Here is a 20,000-nt window from a genome sequence, read left to right on the forward strand (position 1 = left end):
AACTAAAACTGCTCTCAACATACGCATGAGCCCGCACTCTTATCACAAGCATGGAAATGTGAATGTTATGCCAAACCAACCACCAGACGATGCGGCAATACGGCACCAATAAAGTTCAAAAGTTGTGAAATAACTACAAAAAAAAACCAGAAAAGTTCAAATGCAAAAAGTCGACGGCTCATATGGGAAGTAGCAGCAAAAAGCATAATTGAATTCCGCACTCTCGAGTAGCAGGCACTTCGGGAAAATGTCGGGAACCAACACTCGTTTTCCTGGTACCGAGCCAAAAGTGCTAATCTAGATAATTGAAATTAAAAATTAACGGAAAAAAAAACTCCGCCTCGTTTTGCAAACACCAATCCGAGCTGGGCTACTTGTTTCGACCCATGATTTTCCGTACAGTTTCCCTTCCTCGAATACAGACTGTGGTCCCGAAGCGACGGAGTGTCTACCGTAGTAGTTGTCTCGCCAAACGTGGTCAATTTGAGAGCAATGATTTTGCTTGAAGAAAAACGCAATCCAGAACCAACTTCACTGACGAGGACTGCCTTGCTGGGTTTACCATTAACAGGAGACACTTCGTTGTTGGTGTTAAGCTGCTAAATGTCCCCCGAGCTCCAGGCGTATTAGAACCACCAGCCGTAGCCGGAGCCGCTTGCTCAACGAGGAAACATTTATCAATTTCAATCACACCGACCGTGAAACATGGCGTAAAATGGTGCACGGCCTTGGCAGACTAATGAACCGTCGGGGGACACCTTTCCCGTGCTGCGAACGTAAGAATGCTCCTGAAGAGGAGTGGATGATCCTTGTGGTTTTGGCGCGACTTTCCGTGGCTCCATGTTCCGCTCTGTTGGCACCATAATTACAAACACTAATTAGGCCCATGATAGATGTCGATTTAAGATCCCTGGCACCTTGACACGCCCAAACAGGCCGATACGTAGTAGCAGCTCGTGAAATTCGCAGGACGACGTTTACAAGATTGAACGTGTAATTATGAATTATTCGATGCTCGGAAGGCATCCGTTAATTCGGCCGTCTAATCGAGCCCAATGGCGCATGTAACCGAACCGAATGGAGTGACTAGGCTCCTGGTGACTAGATCTGTGTCAAGCACCATCCATAAACTGTTTCCATTTCCTTCGAGCCGGAGCGGTTAACGACCTGGAAAAGCTATATCAGCATAAGAGGGTACGAAGAGGCACTTTATCGTTCACGGCAGTTACCATATGTGTTGCGCATAGAACAACGGAACGGAGCGGTTGGAACGGAATTTGGATATTTTGGGATTTGGTTGAACCAACTTTTCTCATAGTTAGGTGATTAGTACCATCATGAATTGCTAATCCTTCGCCATTGCGGATATTGTCAAATTCTGCATAAAAATGAGATTGATAAACGGTATTTCTCAAATTAAACTTGCAAGCCCTTGAAGTCAACAATGTGAAAGGATAATGTTAGTCCATGATTAGATGCGAAAACATATTCAGCTAATCCTAGTGCATTAATAATGGAATGCAATGCGAGACGTGTCACTGGAGAACATCACATTCCTGCGAATCAAGAGGGAATTATTTCGCATCAAAAACTCTCAAAAATTATGCACGTGGCTTGGAATCCATTCTGAACCGCGTGGAATCGTTTCAGTTTCTCAGCAACCAGCAGTAGAACAAGTGGTGCCCCTTTAACAACAACTTTATGTTGTAGTATCTGCTCGAGAAGGACTTCTCCATTCGGTGGTGCTTGGGCCAAACAAGAGGGAGAAATCATTTTACATGAACAACATTGTTGACAAGGCTTTAAATACGAACAACGCTCTGCAAAGAATGAGAACAGTAAACGCCTGTAAGGCATCCAGAGCGCATTCGAGTATCACCTGGCGTCTGGAGTGGTGCCTTTCAATGCCGGCCCCTTCCTCTCGCTTGGGCACAAGAGTTTGTCGCCAAGAATCATTCGCAAAGGGCACATAGCCTACAGCTGCATCTTGATTTAGCGCACAGACAGTTCTTCAGATGTTCTTGCCGTTTGTGGAGGATCGTAAATCTTTGGATGTGTCAGTGCCGTGGCCACACAGTGGCTGAACAGGGACTTCTTCTCCTTCTATCAGCTGCTGTTGTCTAGCTCTTACATCCGATGGAACATTGCTGTCTGTGAATCTGTATCCCTCTGTCCCATCAAAACCATCGCCTCGAGCTCAAGCATAAACGATGCTTTGTCAGTAGAACATCTGAACAGAACCAAATGTTCGTTAAACACACCAATACTCTAACAACGCTGTAAGCTTCATCATATCGTGAACGAAAGCAAAATTAATTATTTTAATTTGAAAATGTCTTTCGTATGCAAACTACCTTTCATCAGCACGTACCAAGGATTGAGGCCAGATATGTCGGCCAGGACTTATGCCGCAGGTGGACATATGCGAGTCCTACACTCCAAGGCTTCCAGAGCATTACCGTGGACTCCCGTGACCCTCTTATCATCCTTATGAACACCAGCCACCAGTCTGCCAGCGCATTGCTATATAGACACGGTTGGTGATGGAATACTTTTGACTTGTTTCGCTGTTGTAGCAGGGCCCAGGCTGCAAAGTAAGCAGCTTTATTTTGCGCAGACATGCCACGTCGAAATCTGGTGCATGATGAGCAAACAAATGAGCATTGAAAGGTAGAACGCTTACTATCAAGACCACTCCCATCAATCGACGTGACGCCCTGACGAGCTTATCATCATTCCTGATGACTTTATTCAGATCCATTCTGAACATCCTGGCAGTAGTCCTGCCAGAGAGAGACCTCCGCCGTTACGTAGCGAGCGATGATCTCATTAATTTTCCCAACATACATCGGGTTCGCTTTGCACTTCTAGCGAGAACACAGGTTTAGCTGGATGATAAATTGGATTTTTAATATATTCAGTTGGGCACGGTGCTGTGCTCTTCCGACCCACGTGATTAATTACGCTCCATTCAATTAAACGATTGCACTTGAGGCTGTACTGAGGCCATTTTGCGCAGAAACTCCGTGCTGGGGCTGCCTGGTCTACCGAATGACGAATTCATAATAACAGTGCAGAGAATGGAACCGTCCACCACATGGATTATTGAGGTTTCGCTTGTTATTATAATGATTGAATTTCTATTAGTTATTGTCACTACCAAACACGATCGTTTCGCTGTGATAGTACTGTTATCCTTTCATGTATTTGCCCAGCTACATTTTTCTAATATAAATCATGCTACACCGTATTCCGTACTTTAAAGGATTTGCAACCAATGGTGTTGTGATAAGATTGAGTTTAAACAATACGCCAACACTCGGAAACACTTCCATTTTGCTACTCAAAACGACAGAAATGAAGCATCAAGTTAAACACAACGAGAAGACATATTGGAACACGGTGCCGTACGGTGTTTCGGTGAAAGAAAAACGAAGAGATTTTCTCGCATCGCAAGCCATCTGAAAGAAGAAGAAAGTATCATTCCGGCAAAAGTTGGTTAATTAGATAAATGGAAAATTTCGCACAAACATTTGCCAACCCACCGTGGTGCGCCATCGCTAAGTGGCAGCATCATCTGTCCGATCTTAATGCGAACACCCAAGACGGCTGCCACGGCATGTTGCGAAAAGATTGGAGAGGCGGGAACAAGGCCTTGTTGCCATCAGTCGTACAATAATGCTAATGCCATTCCGGTGTTGGCCACAAACAACGGCGCTTTAATTAACTAGTTTCGTTTGTCTCGTGGCTATGGATAGTGAACCATCGCTGGAGGTGGACAGCAATCCGCTGAATTCTCCCTCCCCTCTCTACCCGCGAAACAACCCCCCCAGAAAACCCATTTCCGCATCCGTTTCGGCCGTGGAAAACTTTTCGATAAAAGCGCCCTTTCCGTGCGCGTTCGGATGATAAGCTAAGACCAGCGAAGAGCAGAGTCTAGCAGACTAAGGACAAGTCGCTCGGTTTTTGGCAGATAAGCCTCCCGGAGGGGATTCTGATATTCTCGTGACACGATCGAGTGCCGTTTCCTACCAAGGATTTCCGAATCAGCTCGAATCCAGACTGAGACCGGGAGCAAAAAACCATAGAACATAGACCACCGTGTCCACTGCCAGCCCACTTCAAAGGATAGTCACGTTGCGTGCGCATACCCCGCATCAAATGGTGTTCTCTCGACTCACGACCAAACGTTCAGCATCTCCTGCGGCTCCGATATCGGGCCCGGACACTCCTCCTACTTCACCCAGCATCCGTCCGTGCACCATAATCTCGTAAATATCTGTTCCACCAGCGGATAGCCCAAGGCCACGGTAGGAATAATTTATGGTGTCGCAGTGGAATTTTCATTTGTCGTTTGTGCTGTCATCTGTTTCACGTAGCGGCTGTGAGTGCGAAGTGAAAAATACACCGCCATTCCAAATGAAAACCATGAAAGCCCGGCTCATGGAACTCAGGGAAATCCATGGACACCTACTAGAACACCCAGCCACAATGCTGCATACATCTAGCAGATCACATTCTCTGTCTCTTCCAACAACCTGTACCACATATGTCCTCCAAGCTTTCCATTCCAGTTTGCAAAAGCGAAAATTTTGAAATTGAATTAAATTACCTCACGTTTCAGGTGGAGATGTGCCATCCCGCCACCACCGGTAGCCTCACAAAATGGAAGAAAATGTCTGACATCTCCGCAAAACAATAGATCAACAGATCCACATTATTTATGTACGAGAACACGAAGGACATACCAACGCCACCAACACGCACTCACCAAAGAGGTGTCTGCTCCTGCTCCTGACGACGTGCTTCTCATGTACTGCGGGCACCCTGGAGCCTCTTTGATGCGACGGGCGACAGTAACGAGAGTCCGTGCCACGTAATAGGTGCGTATGCCACAATACCCCACCGATAAGGCTTACGTCCAGAGGTCTCGTCTCCCAATGGAAGCAAATTTTGCCTGGAAATGGAAGCAAAATTGTCTCTTCTTTACTTATCTTATTGTGAGACCCACATTTAGCCCCGAGAGAGCGGAAGAAAGAGACTCTTTCGCTAATACACCTGCTGTTGCTGCTGTTGCTGCTGATGTTGCTATTGTTGGAGCTGCTTCGAGATGCCATTCGATCTGCCACTTGTAAACTCCAACTTTTGGAGTGACAACATGAAACGGCAATTTGGCCCATTTTCACCTGGCCCTCTTCTGCGCGCACACACCCCACGCAACACAAGACAAACTGAAAATGATAGGGCCGAATTAAATTTAAATAAATTACCTACCCGCCAAGGGCTTTGTCTTGGTACTGGGCTCACAAGAGGATCCCACCCTAGTTTACACCGTGAGAGGCGTAGGTTTATGCGTGGCTACCGCCACCGCAGGTCTTGCGGTTTTTGTTAAAGATCTACGACTTTTACGGGACCGGTTCGACTGTGCTCACTTTCCGATAACGAAGGGTGTCAGCATTTGGCCACTTGTTTTGAAGTGTGTTTCGATTTCTGCTTTTAGCGCACGAAAGAGGTAGACGAGCATGATACACATGAGAAAGCACTTTGAATTATTAATTTCCTGAATCAAAATTCGTGGAATTGGGATTCTATTGTATGGATGGATGGCGTTGAAACCCAGCATCTCAATGTAAGGACCGATCTACCAAAGGTAGGCATAATGCGCATGGATTTCAACATGATATTGATTCCTCAAACATATGATAAAGACAGTGGGCCGCTTTGACAGTTCGATGAAGTTTAGCGGAGCGTATCCATCAACTCTTTGATTAAATTAGATTCACTTTGCAATAACGACAGTCAACGTTACAAATCGCTCAACTGCCATACTTCTTTTCAAAAGTTACTCTTCCGGTACGGCGAGCTCGTTAATCAAACTGTGCTGGACCGCATCATTTCTCCACCAAGTTTATACAAATTGGTCCCAATTTGCGCGGGATTCCACATTGCACTCCCACTTTCTGGTCCCACTAGAGGAGAATCAAACGAAGCAAATCATGTTTCCTCTCGAAATCAATCACAACAAGACGAGCCAGCGGAAAAGGATTGCCAGTAGACCTTTTACATTCAGAAGGAACCGACAAAGTCATGCACCGCTGATCATGAAGCATAACAGTTAATGTAACCAAGCAGCACACTTCGGCCCAGTGACAAGCAGCGCGCACATTCTGCCGCATCGCTGTAAAAGAATTTCCCAACATAAAATTGAGAATATTTCATCGAAAAAGAACACGTTTGCGACACTCGTGACGCCGCTGAAGGTTACTACTACCTGGAACAAGGAAAGGCAAATCAATCCCACGTCACGTTTCGATTGTATTATGAAAAAGAACCTTCCCGGTGGCAATGCTACCTTGTGAAGTGAAATGGTGAGGCATCCTTCGAAAACATCCGCTCGATTTGGTGCCTAACCAGTGGTGCAGCAAATGGAATTATATTTTCTATTCCGACCGCTGGCAGTTATGAGCTCCTGATCTCGAATAATGCGGAACAGTTTCCCCTGTTTTTTTTTTCTTCGTCTTCCGATGTAGACGGTTCTGTTCATTTGAGAATCCGGAAGCACACGGATGGACCCTTTTTTGCTGGTGTTCACTTTCAGCTCGATTAGCTTTTTCCCCTTGAAGTGAAAAGCACCTTTTTTGATTGTGTTGCTACCGGGTCCACTATGGTCCAGCCCGGCCAGCATGTTCAGCTTTTGGTTAATGTTCAATCTAACTCCCATTTGAAGCAACGAGTCGGGGATCCACCTTTTGGGTCCTCCTTTTGCTTTTGCTAACACAAAATCTTTATTTAAAGAATATTAAAACGAACTTTGCTTACCCTTATGTTATACCCGATCTCCAGACAAGACGAGAAGTTGAACGGTTCTGAAAAAAAAGTTAATCAAAGCACAATTTCGTTACCTACACTGTTACCGCACTGTTAGCCTTTCCGGGGGGAAACTATGTGGCACTCTTTTTCATTATCGTCATTTAACCATCACCACACACAGTACCACATGAAAAACAAATTAACTTTACTCACACGCGTTTTGCACAAACATCGCCAAAAAGATCTCAAACAACATCACCATCATTATCATCATCATTAGGATGAATATTTGATATTTGTAGTTAAACACTCATACTGCTAGAAGCGTAGCACAGCACATTTGCACTCTGGCACTAGAGGTGCGGGCACGTTCACCATTTTCGCTTCTACTTTGCCGCTTGACGGTGACGGCCAAACCCTTGCGCCAAATTGCAGCAAACAGTGGCAAACGTAAAAAAAAAACATATACACAAATACACCCCTTACCACCTAATTCACCGGCGGCGCACGAGCTGATAAAAATCCCCTCGTCGGCGTGTTGGCAGTGGTAGCCGAGACGAATTTTGCCTCGCTGTTTATGGCTATCTCCACCAGTGCCCGTGTCGTCCACGCGTCGTGCTCGCGATGCTTTATTTTATGTTCTCGGCATACCGCTGGAAATTCTTATCTTTCGCGAGCCATTTCAGCCACGCTTGAGCTACCGGTGCTTGTTGATGCGTAGCCGCTTGTGCTTTAGACCGTCGCCGGGTTTTCCGCCGTCGCCACCAGATACCAGACACGAAACGCTAATGATGTCTCTGATGTAGCCGGCCTCTGGGTATCTCGTTTCCGTTGAGTGAAAAGACACTCTCAATTTATAATTTTCCTCGCACACACACACACATACACACACACACACCAGTTAGCACACCGATTTAGCGTTGTTCCAGACTGCGGGAACTATCCGAGGGAGCAATTTTCACGCCGACATTCATTGCCTATTGCACTGGGTCAGTAATGGCATTTAGGCATGTATTTTCCTGCCCTTAACATGTTGCCTACTCACTATCGTTGCGCACACACAAACACACACACGCACGCACAATATCTCTCTCACACCCACTCCTTTGCACTCGACACTCGATTTGTATTCCTCCTCGTTCCTGTCGTCATCGTCGTGAACTCCAGCTCCACGCTGTCACATTCTCGAGTGGCTTTAGAACGTGTAAAAAATGTCTAAACAATCCATCTAGAGCGCCAAGCCGCAGAAAAATGGCGGTGGCACGGTGAGCGAAGCGGGGGAAATGAATTTTTCATTTCCATCTGGCACCATTTGCTTCATGCTAGTAGCGTAGTAGCGCACCACCGTTTGTCAACGTTTCTTGCCCGATGATGGCCGCAGAGTAGGCGCAGAAATGAAATGCGGCTGCAGTTTGGTTGCGCCTTGATTCCGTTTGCTTAAACCTTCACATTCAAGAAGGCGTGAAATGAGTACAAACGCATCAAAGCAGCCGGCTGCTCGACCACTCAACCACCATCCGACGAATCCGATTCACAATCATCCAGCACCAACTAGATGACCTCACCGCAGAACGCAAAGGGAACCGGATGATGCGAAGCGTAAGCCTTCACCTGATTGAGGGCAAAGAACCGGAAACAACCAGCAATCCTACCACACAGATGCACACCTACACACACTTTGATCTTCGTTGGCCGACGACTTTGGCGCACATGGCGTGGAACGACCGTCATCAGACACGCCTTACTCGGTCCGGGTTCATACTACTACTAAATGCTGGATACTACCAGGCTGGATCCTGGAATGTTCGCGTTCGAGCATTGAAGCAGACAATCGGCCAGCCCGAGCGCCTTCCGCGATGAATCCTGAAAGCGATGTTTCAGCAACGAACCTTGTACGCCGGATGTATATATGGGAGAGGCCACACCAAAAACATCGCCCAGCCACACGAATGTACCCCGAGCCAATCTGAGAAAGAAAGAGCGAACCACACGAAGTACGCCGCGAAAACTCACGAAGGATAACCGAGCCTAAACTCAACGAAGCTCAAGGGGGTTAAACGAAACACGCCAATATCAACACGTTTTCTAGACTCTTTGCAATACAAAAAAAATCAATCGAATTTCATCTTACTCAGTTTCTTATCGTAAGACGCGGAAGTGAGTCAACCGCATGGATTTCCGTTTTCATCTTTTCAATTAGATCCTTACATGCCAGCAGCATGCCATGCCAAGTTTCACTTGCTGTTCATGGATCTGAGATGATTGCAGCTCAGTAGAAGAACGAAGCTCCTGGTAACTCACAAATTGAGCCTTACTGCTTACTGCCATATTACAAAAGTTGAACCTCTACCAAGACTCTACGTTGAACTGGAAAACTGATTAAACAACTGTGAAGTATTAACCGGGAGGAACCTCTCCCCAACAGTCAAATACTGGTGAGGCGCCGCCAAGAAGCAAACTTTCCTCCGTTCCCTTTTTTACTACTCTAACCATCCTCCGTGACCGTGATGCCTCCGTTTCCCCGCACTTCTCCCATTGGCATCCGTACTTCAAACGCGTGACGTACGCACCGATGCATCGTGCAATTCGCATCCTTTCCATCGTGGTCCAGCAAGCGAAAGGAAGAAAGAAGTAGAGTGGATGAAGCCAAGATTGGCCGACGGCAAGCCCGACTGTACTTGCTGGGAGCTTTTTAATACAAACCGCAGCATCAGTAGCAACAGCAGTAGCAGAAGCACTTGTTTCGAGGCCAAAATAAAATTCTTTATTAAAAAAAAGTTTCCCCCATTTTCAGGCACAGTTCCTGCCACCGGATGATGCAGCCCTGCCTCTGTGCATTATTCGAACGAAAGTTCGAACTCGTAGCAGGCATTTCTGGGAATTTCTTCTTCAGCTACAATGGGATCACTTCATTCACACGCCAGGATACTTCAGTTCGTTCATGGTTCGTTCAATATTGGAGGATTTTTTCATCAAATCCTTGAAATACTGAAACCAATACACAACTAAATCATTTTCTCATAACCGAATTGATATCGCACTAAATCTAGACGGACAGTCCGTAAACGGTTCTGTCCAGTTAAGGTGCTTCAATGACTTTTTTGTATCATTGATCGATAGTTGAGCACACCGCCAAGCATTGACCGCTGAACCAAGGAACTGGAACGGATCGAACCAATTCCGTTGAATTGGCTGAAGAGGATGGGACAAACAGGATCGTTTTGTTTTATAATTTGTATCGCTACATTATGCTCTCGTTGACTCTGGCTGGCAGTCGGCGAAGGTGGACGACGAAAGCAAATGCCAATGCCGATCCAGTGGCCCGACCATGTCGTCATCGACAGTCGTCACCATCGGGCCCAATCTCACTGTTGCCAATCAACTATCTAACGTCCATCCGCCAATGTGCTACTTACCGATGAAATTGGATTCTGGTTTCATCGTCCCCGCGCTCCAGCATTCCGTTCTCTGGTACTGACTGCTGCTGTTGGTAGTGAAAAGCCACTCAATGTGCGATTTGAAACCAAACATCGACGAAGGGAAACGAGAAAACGGGGAAGTTGTACGGTCTAAATGACACCGAAATTGGATTAGCTAATTCTTGCTGCCGTTAACTCGGTACTATTCAAACCCATTTCTCCGTATCCGATAGATAGGTGGGTGACCGGATGAAGTCGATGAGGAGATTTTTATGCACTTTCCGAGCCGAGTATGTGCCCCAGTTAGGCGACTGGTTTGAAACCAACCGTCGATGCCATTCGTTTGGCTTCGGATAAGAATATTTTTACTGTATCGTCGCACAACGTGGATCAACCGGCATAGGACTGGCGGGTGTAGGAATGCAAAAGGAATTAAGCAGACGCCTGAAGCAAGGGGTAATTCAATTTCATGCTGCAACACCACCCATCGTACAGCGATGCCGTCATGACGTTACAACATAGTATGTCCTGAGTAATAGAAGCTGTCCGCAAGCCCAGTACCAGTAACGTTATCGATATGTTAGTTCACATTGACACCTCGGTGAACAGAATGCTATTTAATGTGAATATGGCCACCCTGTTGTTGCCATCTACTCGAAGCACGTTTCATTTCAAGCAATTAATCCGTACCCATTACGACCTCGGACGATCTACCTTGCCCGATTAACTCATACACTTAAACGAAGTAAAATTATGCAGGAATGTTGACATGGTTATTGGTTATCTTTTTTACTCGCTTATCAGTGGAATTCGGCGATGGTTTATCAGCACAGGCGATGGCTTGTACCGTGACTTCCCGTTAGATGAAGTTCAGAATCCAGCTACGGACAGACGAAATACGCACGAACACATCCGGTCGTCCGGTGGCACAGGGAATACCCCATGATGCCACTCCGATGGCATAGTTGTCTAGCACAAGCGCGCCCCCTTCATCCCGCTGCAGGCAAAGAGGAATGCTTGAATTTAGAAACAATATCGCTATGGAGGAAATTTCAAACTTACGTCGCAAATACCCTGGCCTTCGCGGGTAAGCGTACAGAGAGAGGATGATCCAATACGCCATCCTTCAGCACCCAGGAAGTTCGCACAGTCTTCGTTGCTGAGCGTGTTGACGTTCAGGAAGTTGAGGGCGTTACTGTTTCCACCGCCAGCCTACAAGGAAGTGATAGCAGATATTATTTGTCATCGCCTCACGTGTATGTCGGTCCTCCAATGCACAGACCTGCGTGGCTCCCCAACCAAACACACGGGCACGAACAGCGACGCCAATTACATCGGCGGAAAGGGCGAGAGGTTGAACTGATTGCGTCAAGATGAATGGAATGGCAGTCTGGAACAGGGCCACATCGTTCTCTAGCGTGTTCACGTTGTAATTCGGATGGACAATGATCTGGATGCCCCAGTACGGAACGGCGACGGTGTTCAGGAAGCGCGATCCAGCAACTGCCATTGTAGCAGTGGCAATCCGACCCATCAAGCAATTGGCCGTCGACAGAACGAAGCGGTTACTCAGCAGAGTGCCCCCGCAGAGGTGCGAGTTGAGCGAATTGCGCAGTGACACCATCCACGGAGCATCGCCTGCTACGGTAACGATACCCCCAACAATACGTCGGTCGGGAGTAGCTAGAACACAAAACCGAACCCTTCCGTTAGCAGGCAGCTTGTCCATTATCACCTTCAGTTCTACTTACGACCAGCGGTGGCAATCGCCACCAAGACGCTGAGCACCAACACTGCACGGAACATGTTGAATCGAAACGATCACAAAGGACACTGAACAGAATCGTCAATCTGAGGCAGACTTTTAAGGTCGATTATCGCCAGACGGGCCTACCAAATTTCAGGCCGATTAAGATTAAGCTGTAGTTAAGTACCTGGCAATGACGAGGCTCGGCTACGCAATCGGCGTATCTAATCAGACCCCCCTGGCCTGGGTGTCGCACGATATTAAGACGAAGTAATAAGAAAGAAGAAAAACAGGTCGAAAGCTCCATTATCGTTATTACAAACACATTGATTCACGTTAAAATGCGAGCTTTATTCGCCATGTGCCATGTGTTACCGGAATAGCCGGTTTAGTGTACACTAGTGATGGCAGTGACCCAGGCACGGTATGAAGCGACGCGAACATAGACATCGGGATAGCCAGCGGCACAGGGTATGCCCCAAGACACCAGACCTACCAGCTCACCATTGTTGACCAGTGGGCCACCGGAGTCTCCCATGCATGTGCCTTGGCTGGTACGACTATAGGTGCACAGATTGGTCGGCGTAACCGAACGGTTCTCGAGGCTTGTGAACCGGCGCACACACTCCGTGTTGTCGATCGTACGCAGGGCAACATACTGCAGCACATCGGGCTGGGCCGCTGTACTCACTGAGGTGAGACCCCATCCCGATGCGAGCACCGCCATATTGCCGGATGCATAGTTGCGTGCCATCTTCACCGGGAAGACGGTAGTGCTGAATCGGATCGATTTTTGCAGCCGCAGAATGGCGATATCATTGTCCTGATTCCATCCATTATAGTTCGGGTGCACAATGATGTCTTGGAGTTCGTAGTTCGAACCACCGCGCTGTTTCGAAAGGGATCCAAGAACGGCCACCATCTCGCTGGGTTCACGACCGATGACGCAGTGGGCCGCCGTCAGGATCCAGCGATCACCAATGATCGCTCCACCGCAGAAATGAAAATCGAATGAGGTGCGCAGTGACACTTGGTACGGGAACTGCCCCGTTACCGCATCCTGGCCACCAATAATCCGGCCCATCCAGCCTCCCGTTTCGACGTCATTCTCTGTGGAAAATGCAACCAACAACCGTGTGGGCGAGGGAACTACAAACTGGCGTACTCGTGCCCGCGATTCCTACCTGTAGCACTGGTCAACACCGCCAGACACAACACTGAGAGGGCACAGAAGCGTTTCATGTTGGTCTGCGCTGCGCTTTGCTGATCCTACACTTTGGCACTATGCTATCTCGACAACGATTTTATAGTCAGCCTGGTTTTCCTTCCTACGTCTCTTTATCGCCAGCAACCAGACGAGCTGACCTGACGTGCGATACACGACAGTGCAGCGCAATTGACAACGTACATGCTAGAGACATGCAGCCCGATAAGTGGATCAATGGTTCCCGGTGTTACGCTGTCAGACGCCTGCCACTCACTCAATCTACTCCTCTGATTGATGGGCTCTTCTGCACGTTCGATGGGCTTATCAATTGTCTTACAGCACATCATGCACGATACATATATTCTATTTATTCATCTATTCTAGGACCTTAGATTAGTGTGTGAGCCAGAATCCAGCCTCGGTGAGATGAGATCCGGGCATACACATCGGGGTAGCCTTCCCCGCACGGAATTCCCCAGGAAACGATGCCATGCAGTTCAGCACCGTGCACCAGAGGGCTGCCGGCATCGCCAAGGCATGTGCCTTCACCAACGGGGCTAGAACTGCAGAGCGTAGAGCTGTAGATGCGCTCATCGTACGGTGAAGCGAACCGCGCCCGACATTCCAGTTCAGAGATCACGTTCACCGCGATATACTGCAGATTATCTGGGAACATCGGGTTGGAGAACTGAAACGGCAAGAAACATCAGGATGGCGGTCTTTTGCGCTACCATTACTAATACTCACTTCAAGACGTCCCCAACCGGACACCAAGGCACCGTAGGCTACGTTGATACGGTACGATCCCAGCTGCACACCCTGGACAGCATCACTAAGCACCATTAGGGAAGACACGCGAACAACGGCCACATCGTTGGCAAGCGTAGTGGAAGCAAAGTTGGGATGCAAAATAATACGTCGCAGTCCGAGGTTGAAACCTCCTTGGCTCAACCGGTAAGCACCGACAATAACCCGGGTATCATCGATCGTTCGTCCAAAAACGCACGAAGCCGCCGTGATAACCCACTGCTGGTTGAGCACGGAACCGCCGCAAATGTGCATTCCTTCCAGCGTGCGGAATGAAGCTTGATACGGGAAGTCTCCATCCTGGGCGTAGCGTCCTCCCACGATGCGTCCTTTCCACTGTTTGTACATTGGATCGTCCATTGCGGTTCCAGTCGCAGTCACCACGACCATCAGGTAGCTGACGATCAGCACAACAGCTGCAGCGGCGTTACGATACATTGTGCTTCTTTTGCGATCACTCCTCGCTCTGACGGATTCTTACTATCGTTTGTCCTCAGACAGGGAAAGATCAACGATTTTTATACCTTACTATAGCTCCAAGTTGAAGGGAAAAGTGCTTATCACTCAACCTTATGGCTCAGCTGCCTTAATAGCATTAGGATTACTGATAAAACCACCTTATCCCGTGAGCCCGTACTGATAATGCATTATCCGATTGAGCATTGCGCCACGTGCTAAAATGCAACACACACGATCAATGATTCGCCAATCGTCGTTCGTTATTGAATCTTTGACAACCCATTCTTCTCTCTTCGTAAACACGAGCAGGCTGTTGGCGTTTGTTTGGTCTGCCTGCTGCTGCAGGTGTTTAACGTGTGCTAATCAATGCAATTAGGTAACCTAATCTAAGGCATCCTACTTATCTGACCTACCGTCTGGGGTTAGCTACTTTAGCCGCCGCCGAACATCATTAAACAGTAAGAAAATGAAAACGTGTCATAAAACCGTTCCGCTATCAGTTTCAGTGCAACAGCCATTTATGGCCTGTTATAACACGATGGCTTATTTTTAGAATCTATCTCCGTCTGCCAAAATGTTGCTGGTCACGCCGAAGTCTTTATTGCGTCGAAGCCACCAACAGTGAACCCTCTAATCCCTCTTTAAACACTAACTTAATTTGCCATAATTTTATAGCAACGATTATTTGGCATTTCATTGTCGCAACAACCGATGGATGAAAACAACCTGTGTTGATGGGGTTTGTTTTGAAATTCGCGTGAATTTATAACAGGTTTTTATTAGCATTTTACAAAAAATATCAGCTGGACTGAAGCTACTAAATTTATCGGTTGATTGAAAGAAAAGTTTTGACGCTTAGATTGTCTCATTGAATCAAGTGAACTAGTAATGGACTTCGACAAATTAATCAACCTTCTACCGTTTCACTTGTTTCAAAACGTTTTTTTTTTCATCTGACCGACAGTTTCGCGAGGTTCGTTTCTGTTGGACGTAAACGTTTTAGGGGAATTTCTCAATAGTTGTGAACATATTTTATTCTTCCATGGTATAGTAGCCATGGTTAGTGATGGAAAGTGATGGAAACCAGCTCAATGCATTATGTGATCGTATGAATATCTAATAGGATATTATTTAAGCTCCTCGAAAGAAATCATATTTGAATTTTTGAGTAGCTGGCAGTGTATAGCAGGGCAGCCACGGTAAAAAAAATGTCGGTTAAGTATATTCTAATAGATAAAAGCATAATCATTTGCTTGAGCATAGTGACTTCGTTTAATCGTACATTATTTCATGGTAAAGCTAATGTTTCTTTCGTTAAACCAAGAAATACAACATCGGGATTGATTTAATCATTTGTTATATTGGAATCTCACGGGATCATTTTCCTTTCATCACAATCAGAGTCTGCGGTTTGGCGACAGGACAGCGCCGAACTGCGCAATCGGGCGATCGCTTAGACGGCGTTGGCGACGATCCAGCCGGTGAACGAGGACACACGAGCGAACACATCAGGAGCCCCAAGGCCACATGGAATTCCCCACGAAACTATTCCGTGAACGGCACCACCCTGGGTCAACGGACCGCCAGAATCTCCCATGCACAGACCCTGTCCAGATGGGCTCAGCGTGCAGACGGTGTGGTCGTGGACGCGCTGGGCGTTGGCTGCGCTGTGACGGTTGCGGCAATCAGCCAGGGTGATGATCTGGGTGTTCAAGAACTGCAGATGGTTCGGGATACCAATATTGGCCTGGATAGAATGGAAGGAAATTGGTTAATCTCGGCTTAGCAAACGCTCTCACAACGGATCGGATCATGTTCTCTCAAACGCAACGTACTCCAAGCTGGCCCCATCCGGAAGCGGTTGCACCTCCACCGGTGACGAAGTTTCCGCCAAGAGCGATCGGCTGTACAGCGGCATTGTAGGTGATGAAGGAAGCGGTCTGCACCAGCGAAACATCGTTGGCCAGCGTATTGGCGTTATAGCCCGGGTGGTTCACGATACGGGCGGTGGCATGGCTAACACCTCCACTGTTCAGGAAGATGGTTCCAACCACGGAGAGAGTGTTACCGGTGGTACGGCCAACGGTGCAGTGAGCCGCGGACAACACGTAGCGGTTGTTGATGATGGATCCGCCGCAGAAATGCGAATTGCCAGCAGATCGCAGCGACACCTGGAAGGGGAACTGGTTCGTTCCAGCGTTCTGGCCTCCCACGATACGTCCAGCCCACTCGGTAAACTCTGGCGACAGAGCTGTGGAAAGGGATGAAAGGAACGACAGTTGTCCAAACGTTAGTTCACGAAATCACTTCAAACTCGCCCCGAGCAGTTCACACTACGACGTACTTCCAGCGAGGGCCGAAACGGCCAGTCCAATGGTAAGCAGAACGCTGAGACGGAACATGTTGCAGCGATGGTTTGTTGGTTAGTCCCCGTGTCGACACTCGTTTTATATACCCATCCAGCTCTGCACAAAACTCATTCCCCAAATACGGTAATCTATCCCTGCCGTTGACCACAAACGCCAAAGATTTGTAAATTGATGTAAAATTTTGATTTATGAGGCGGTCGTTATCACGCCTGATAAGGCGGCGTTGCTACTGTTCAACCCCACCGCAGTTCGCTGAGGCTTAGGAAAACCCAGCATTCAACAGCGCCTTTATCAATTCCACCATGAGTTCAACAAATATTCAAAGATGCAAAAAAAAAATCTTTAAAAAAGATGCTCTCGAGATTGATCTAAGCCTTAGTAACACGATTGAACATTGTTGTTAAACTGATTTCTAAGCCTCCTAAACCCTTGCTTAATTTAATAAAACATTGGTTTGGTAAAGCGAGCTTTCCATAGTTTCCGATTGTGAAACCTTTGCAATATCTTATCACACAAGCTTTACGAACGGTAACAGCGTCACCACAAGCGCAAAACAGAATATCATCATTCATGCTCAAATCTGCAGCGTGAGGACTGGTATCTGTTATCGCCGTAGATATCAATATCAATCGATGGTATCAATTACGGAATAACCGACTTGCGATCGTGTAATGCGAGCTGGGAAAGTACAGCACGCTGCACATTACCCTTATCGCTGGTTACAATTATAGAACGGCGTCACCTACAAGACGTTCACCCTTGAGACCGTGACACTCAACCAAAACGCCAAACGAAGGTTGTCCGCGGAATCGTCGAAAGAGAGTCCGACGTTGGTGGTTAAGCCATTTCTTGCATTTGTACCTTAATGCTGGTCCCTCTCCAACCTAGTTAATGTCAATCTCTTCAACATTTTTGCATATTCGGTACCACAAGAAGTGCCGACGGCGTTAATGCTATTCGCTTCTGTAGCCTACCATTCGAACGTCTTGCCCTGCTTACGAGAATGCATCGTTTTCGACGAAAAGCGGGTCAAACAAACCAATGCCCCGCATTCCCTGTTGTCCCTGTTGTGCCGCATCGGTTCCACATACACTAGATACGTGCGCACGCTAGCTTCTATCGATCCAACAAAATCGTTTTCCATCAGCTGGTACGGCTATTGTGTGATTCACTTTCATTCAGGTGACCCACCAGTATGGACGCACCGCTGGAGACGCACTCTAGTGAGAATCCGGAGGTCCGGAAGGCCTTCTCCGAGAGCATTCTTCATCTTTTGCGTCCACTATCAGCGCTCGAGATGACAGGTTCCGAGGTGCAGCAAGCAAGATGTGACTCAGCCATTTCCGGGCGCAGTGGTTTATCAGAGCCGTTCAGCGATTTAGATGAATCCTACATTCTTTTGGATCAACGAGCAAAAGTAAGACAACTAAGCGAAACATCCTAACCGTGGGCGCCATGATTCTTCATTACTTCCATTACTTTTCCTTCCTGGCAGCAACCTGGCAACGATGAAGGTGACGATATGATGCTGCTCAACCAGTTTACCTCCGAGTTCCGGCACGTCTATGATCAACTGCTTGCAGAGCAGCAACGGGAGCAGCAAGAGAGTCCGGCAGTGGAAGCTGCCGAAGATTTATTATTGCCACCCAGCCACAGTGCCTCAGGTGAAGATGAACCAGGCGGCAGGCGGACGAGTGATTTTGCGTTCGAAGCGGCACCAAGCGGCTTCAGTGCAGAGTTTCAAAGTTTCATCGAAGAGATGCTCCACAAGTGTAACCTTAAGTATCACCTAGAGGAGAAGCAGAAACAGCACTCGCACCGCCGTGGACGTCGGCAGCGTAAAGTGCAGCCCATCGATCCGAAGGAGCAAATGCTGGAGCCCGCCGAGCGTGATTCACTATCCGGGGTATGGTGCATGCTGGATGCGGAACCGAACGATTTCACAATAATCGATGGACCCTATAACCTATATGAGGACAAGCGCTTCGCCTGGTTGCTAGGGGAGGACATACCCTGGACACGGCTCGAGGTATCACGCAAGAAGTGCGAGCAGTGGCTCAAGATGGGTCCGACCATTTCCAAGACGGACGAGAAGCGCTCTCAGTCCCAGCAACGTCGTTGGTAAACGATGGAAAGGCTCAATAGAGATCAGAATCCCTAGTTTCTCTTCTCGGTAACACATTCAGTATTACAGCCATACACCAGCAGTTCCCGCGTGCCAGTGACAGTCGTCTCCGTGCACCGTATTTAAAGCGATTCACCGGAAGCCACACGCATTCATAATCGAAGGTTAGAATACCTTCCATTTCCGTCCAATAAATGCAACGAATTGTGTTCTATGGTGAAGCATTGAATCGAGTTACGAGCGTTTCCCTAAGCCCTGGCGGTTCTTTCGCCTCTTATTTCATAATCGTTCAACATTACATTTTGCTTACTATTTTACGTATATACATCTTAGAGTTAGTCTATTATCTAATTTGCTTATTATTTATAGTAATTTTATTAGTCCAGATTTACGGACCAAACTGATAATTTTTTCTCATTATCCTTTTCATTGTTCAGGGCTAGTTCAATATTTCCTGATAATCCGTATTCTCTCCAGAATTTTTTGTATTTCGTACAGTCTTCTATAATGTATTTTATTGTAATTTTAACACCGCAAGTTTCGCATAGTGGCCCGTCTTTGTTTGTGTGTTGATTGTGAGTTATTTTAGTGTGATAATAATTTGATAATTTTTTTTGCTTCTTGGTAGGAAATATTTCGGTTTACTTTTTCTTTTATGATATCCTTATGTGTCTCATAGATTTTGCATTCTCGGTTACCGGGTTGGTGTGCACCGTCGCAGTTTTTGCATTTAGCTTCGTTTTGGCATTGTGAGTTTCAGTGAGTTCTCCCGAGCAGTTTGAATAAACTATTGGCGATGAGCAATGTTTTTTGGTGTGCCCATATCTCAAGCAGGAGACTGCTTATTTCTTTGCAATAAATTTGGAACTGCGTACGATTTAGTGATCGATGTGGGATCGTTACCACTTCAGTTCCGTCTATGAGTTTCGTTAAACTTGGAATATTTAAGAACAGTTTTTCATCTCGTGTTTTAATTGTGTATTCGTTACCATTATTGTTAAGGTATGCTTGTTCTATTGTGCCGAGTGGTTTTATATATTTTGCTACTATAAAGGGG

The 20,000-nt window shown here is 47.0% G+C and overlaps 5 protein-coding genes across 5 annotated transcripts in view; all 5 read right to left on the bottom strand.

Moving 5' to 3' along the window:
• LOC125953323 (neuroligin-4, X-linked-like) overlaps window positions 1-7,045 on the bottom strand; it is an 80,990-nt gene extending 73,945 nt beyond the window's left edge. Inside the window, exons 1-2 of the mRNA XM_049682806.1 lie at window positions 7,024-7,045; window positions 6,820-6,866 (exon numbers count right to left, since the gene is read on the bottom strand). The gene's annotated coding sequence lies outside the window, so the exon portion shown is untranslated. The remainder of the gene's footprint in view (window positions 1-6,819; window positions 6,867-7,023) is intronic.
• A 4,043-nt stretch (window positions 7,046-11,088) lies between these two features.
• Window positions 11,089-12,035, bottom strand: LOC125957766 (chymotrypsin-1-like). The gene is made up of 4 exons (XM_049690668.1): window positions 11,981-12,035; window positions 11,512-11,912; window positions 11,292-11,441; window positions 11,089-11,226 (listed from the first exon to the last, which is right to left on the bottom strand). Exons 1-4 carry the CDS (start codon window positions 12,033-12,035, stop codon window positions 11,089-11,091), a joined length of 744 nt encoding a protein of 247 aa, XP_049546625.1.
• Window positions 12,036-12,364: 329 nt separating this feature from the next.
• Window positions 12,365-13,451, bottom strand: LOC125956402 (chymotrypsin-2-like). The gene is made up of 2 exons (XM_049688227.1): window positions 13,161-13,451; window positions 12,365-13,086 (listed from the first exon to the last, which is right to left on the bottom strand). The coding sequence occupies exons 1-2, from the start codon at window positions 13,216-13,218 to the stop codon at window positions 12,365-12,367; spliced, it is 780 nt and encodes a 259-aa protein (XP_049544184.1). The 5' UTR covers window positions 13,219-13,451.
• A 120-nt stretch (window positions 13,452-13,571) lies between these two features.
• LOC125956401 (chymotrypsin-2-like) lies at window positions 13,572-14,428 on the bottom strand. The gene is made up of 2 exons (XM_049688226.1): window positions 13,931-14,428; window positions 13,572-13,871 (listed from the first exon to the last, which is right to left on the bottom strand). The coding sequence occupies exons 1-2, from the start codon at window positions 14,426-14,428 to the stop codon at window positions 13,572-13,574; spliced, it is 798 nt and encodes a 265-aa protein (XP_049544183.1).
• Window positions 14,429-15,874: 1,446 nt separating this feature from the next.
• On the bottom strand, window positions 15,875-16,851 carry LOC125956403 (chymotrypsin-2-like). Its single transcript, XM_049688228.1, has 3 exons — window positions 16,794-16,851; window positions 16,285-16,700; window positions 15,875-16,196 (listed from the first exon to the last, which is right to left on the bottom strand). Exons 1-3 carry the CDS (start codon window positions 16,849-16,851, stop codon window positions 15,903-15,905), a joined length of 768 nt encoding a protein of 255 aa, XP_049544185.1. The 3' UTR covers window positions 15,875-15,902.
• Between the last annotated feature and the right edge of the window lie 3,149 nt (window positions 16,852-20,000).

The sequence above is a fragment of the Anopheles darlingi genome, chromosome 3 (genome assembly GCF_943734745.1).
Source record: "Anopheles darlingi chromosome 3, idAnoDarlMG_H_01, whole genome shotgun sequence".
NCBI classification, from domain to species: domain Eukaryota; kingdom Metazoa; phylum Arthropoda; class Insecta; order Diptera; family Culicidae; genus Anopheles; species Anopheles darlingi.

Excerpts from the sequence above, each read along its gene's own strand:
- LOC125957766 (XM_049690668.1), bottom strand. The coding sequence starts at position 12,035 with ATGTTCCGTGCAGTGTTGGTGCTCAGCGTCTTGGTGGCGATTGCCACC. Across the intron at positions 11,913-11,980 it reads GGCGATTGCCACCGCTGGTC|CTACTCCCGACCGACGTATT; the intron begins GTAAGTAGAACT and ends TTTGTGTTCTAG. Across the intron at positions 11,442-11,511 it reads TTGGTTGGGGAGCCACGCAG|GCTGGCGGTGGAAACAGTAA; the intron begins GTCTGTGCATTG and ends ACTTCCTTGTAG.
- LOC125956402 (XM_049688227.1), bottom strand. The coding sequence starts at position 13,218 with ATGAAACGCTTCTGTGCCCTCTCAGTGTTGTGTCTGGCGGTGTTGACC. Across the intron at positions 13,087-13,160 it reads GGTGTTGACCAGTGCTACAG|AGAATGACGTCGAAACGGGA; the intron begins GTAGGAATCGCG and ends CATTTTCCACAG.
- LOC125956401 (XM_049688226.1), bottom strand. The coding sequence starts at position 14,428 with ATGTATCGTAACGCCGCTGCAGCTGTTGTGCTGATCGTCAGCTACCTG. Across the intron at positions 13,872-13,930 it reads CCGGTTGGGGACGTCTTGAA|TTCTCCAACCCGATGTTCCC; the intron begins GTGAGTATTAGT and ends TTGCCGTTTCAG.
- LOC125956403 (XM_049688228.1), bottom strand. The coding sequence starts at position 16,851 with ATGTTCCGTCTCAGCGTTCTGCTTACCATTGGACTGGCCGTTTCGGCC. Across the intron at positions 16,701-16,793 it reads CGTTTCGGCCCTCGCTGGAA|CTCTGTCGCCAGAGTTTACC; the intron begins GTACGTCGTAGT and ends CCCTTTCCACAG. Across the intron at positions 16,197-16,284 it reads CCGGATGGGGCCAGCTTGGA|GCCAATATTGGTATCCCGAA; the intron begins GTACGTTGCGTT and ends CATTCTATCCAG.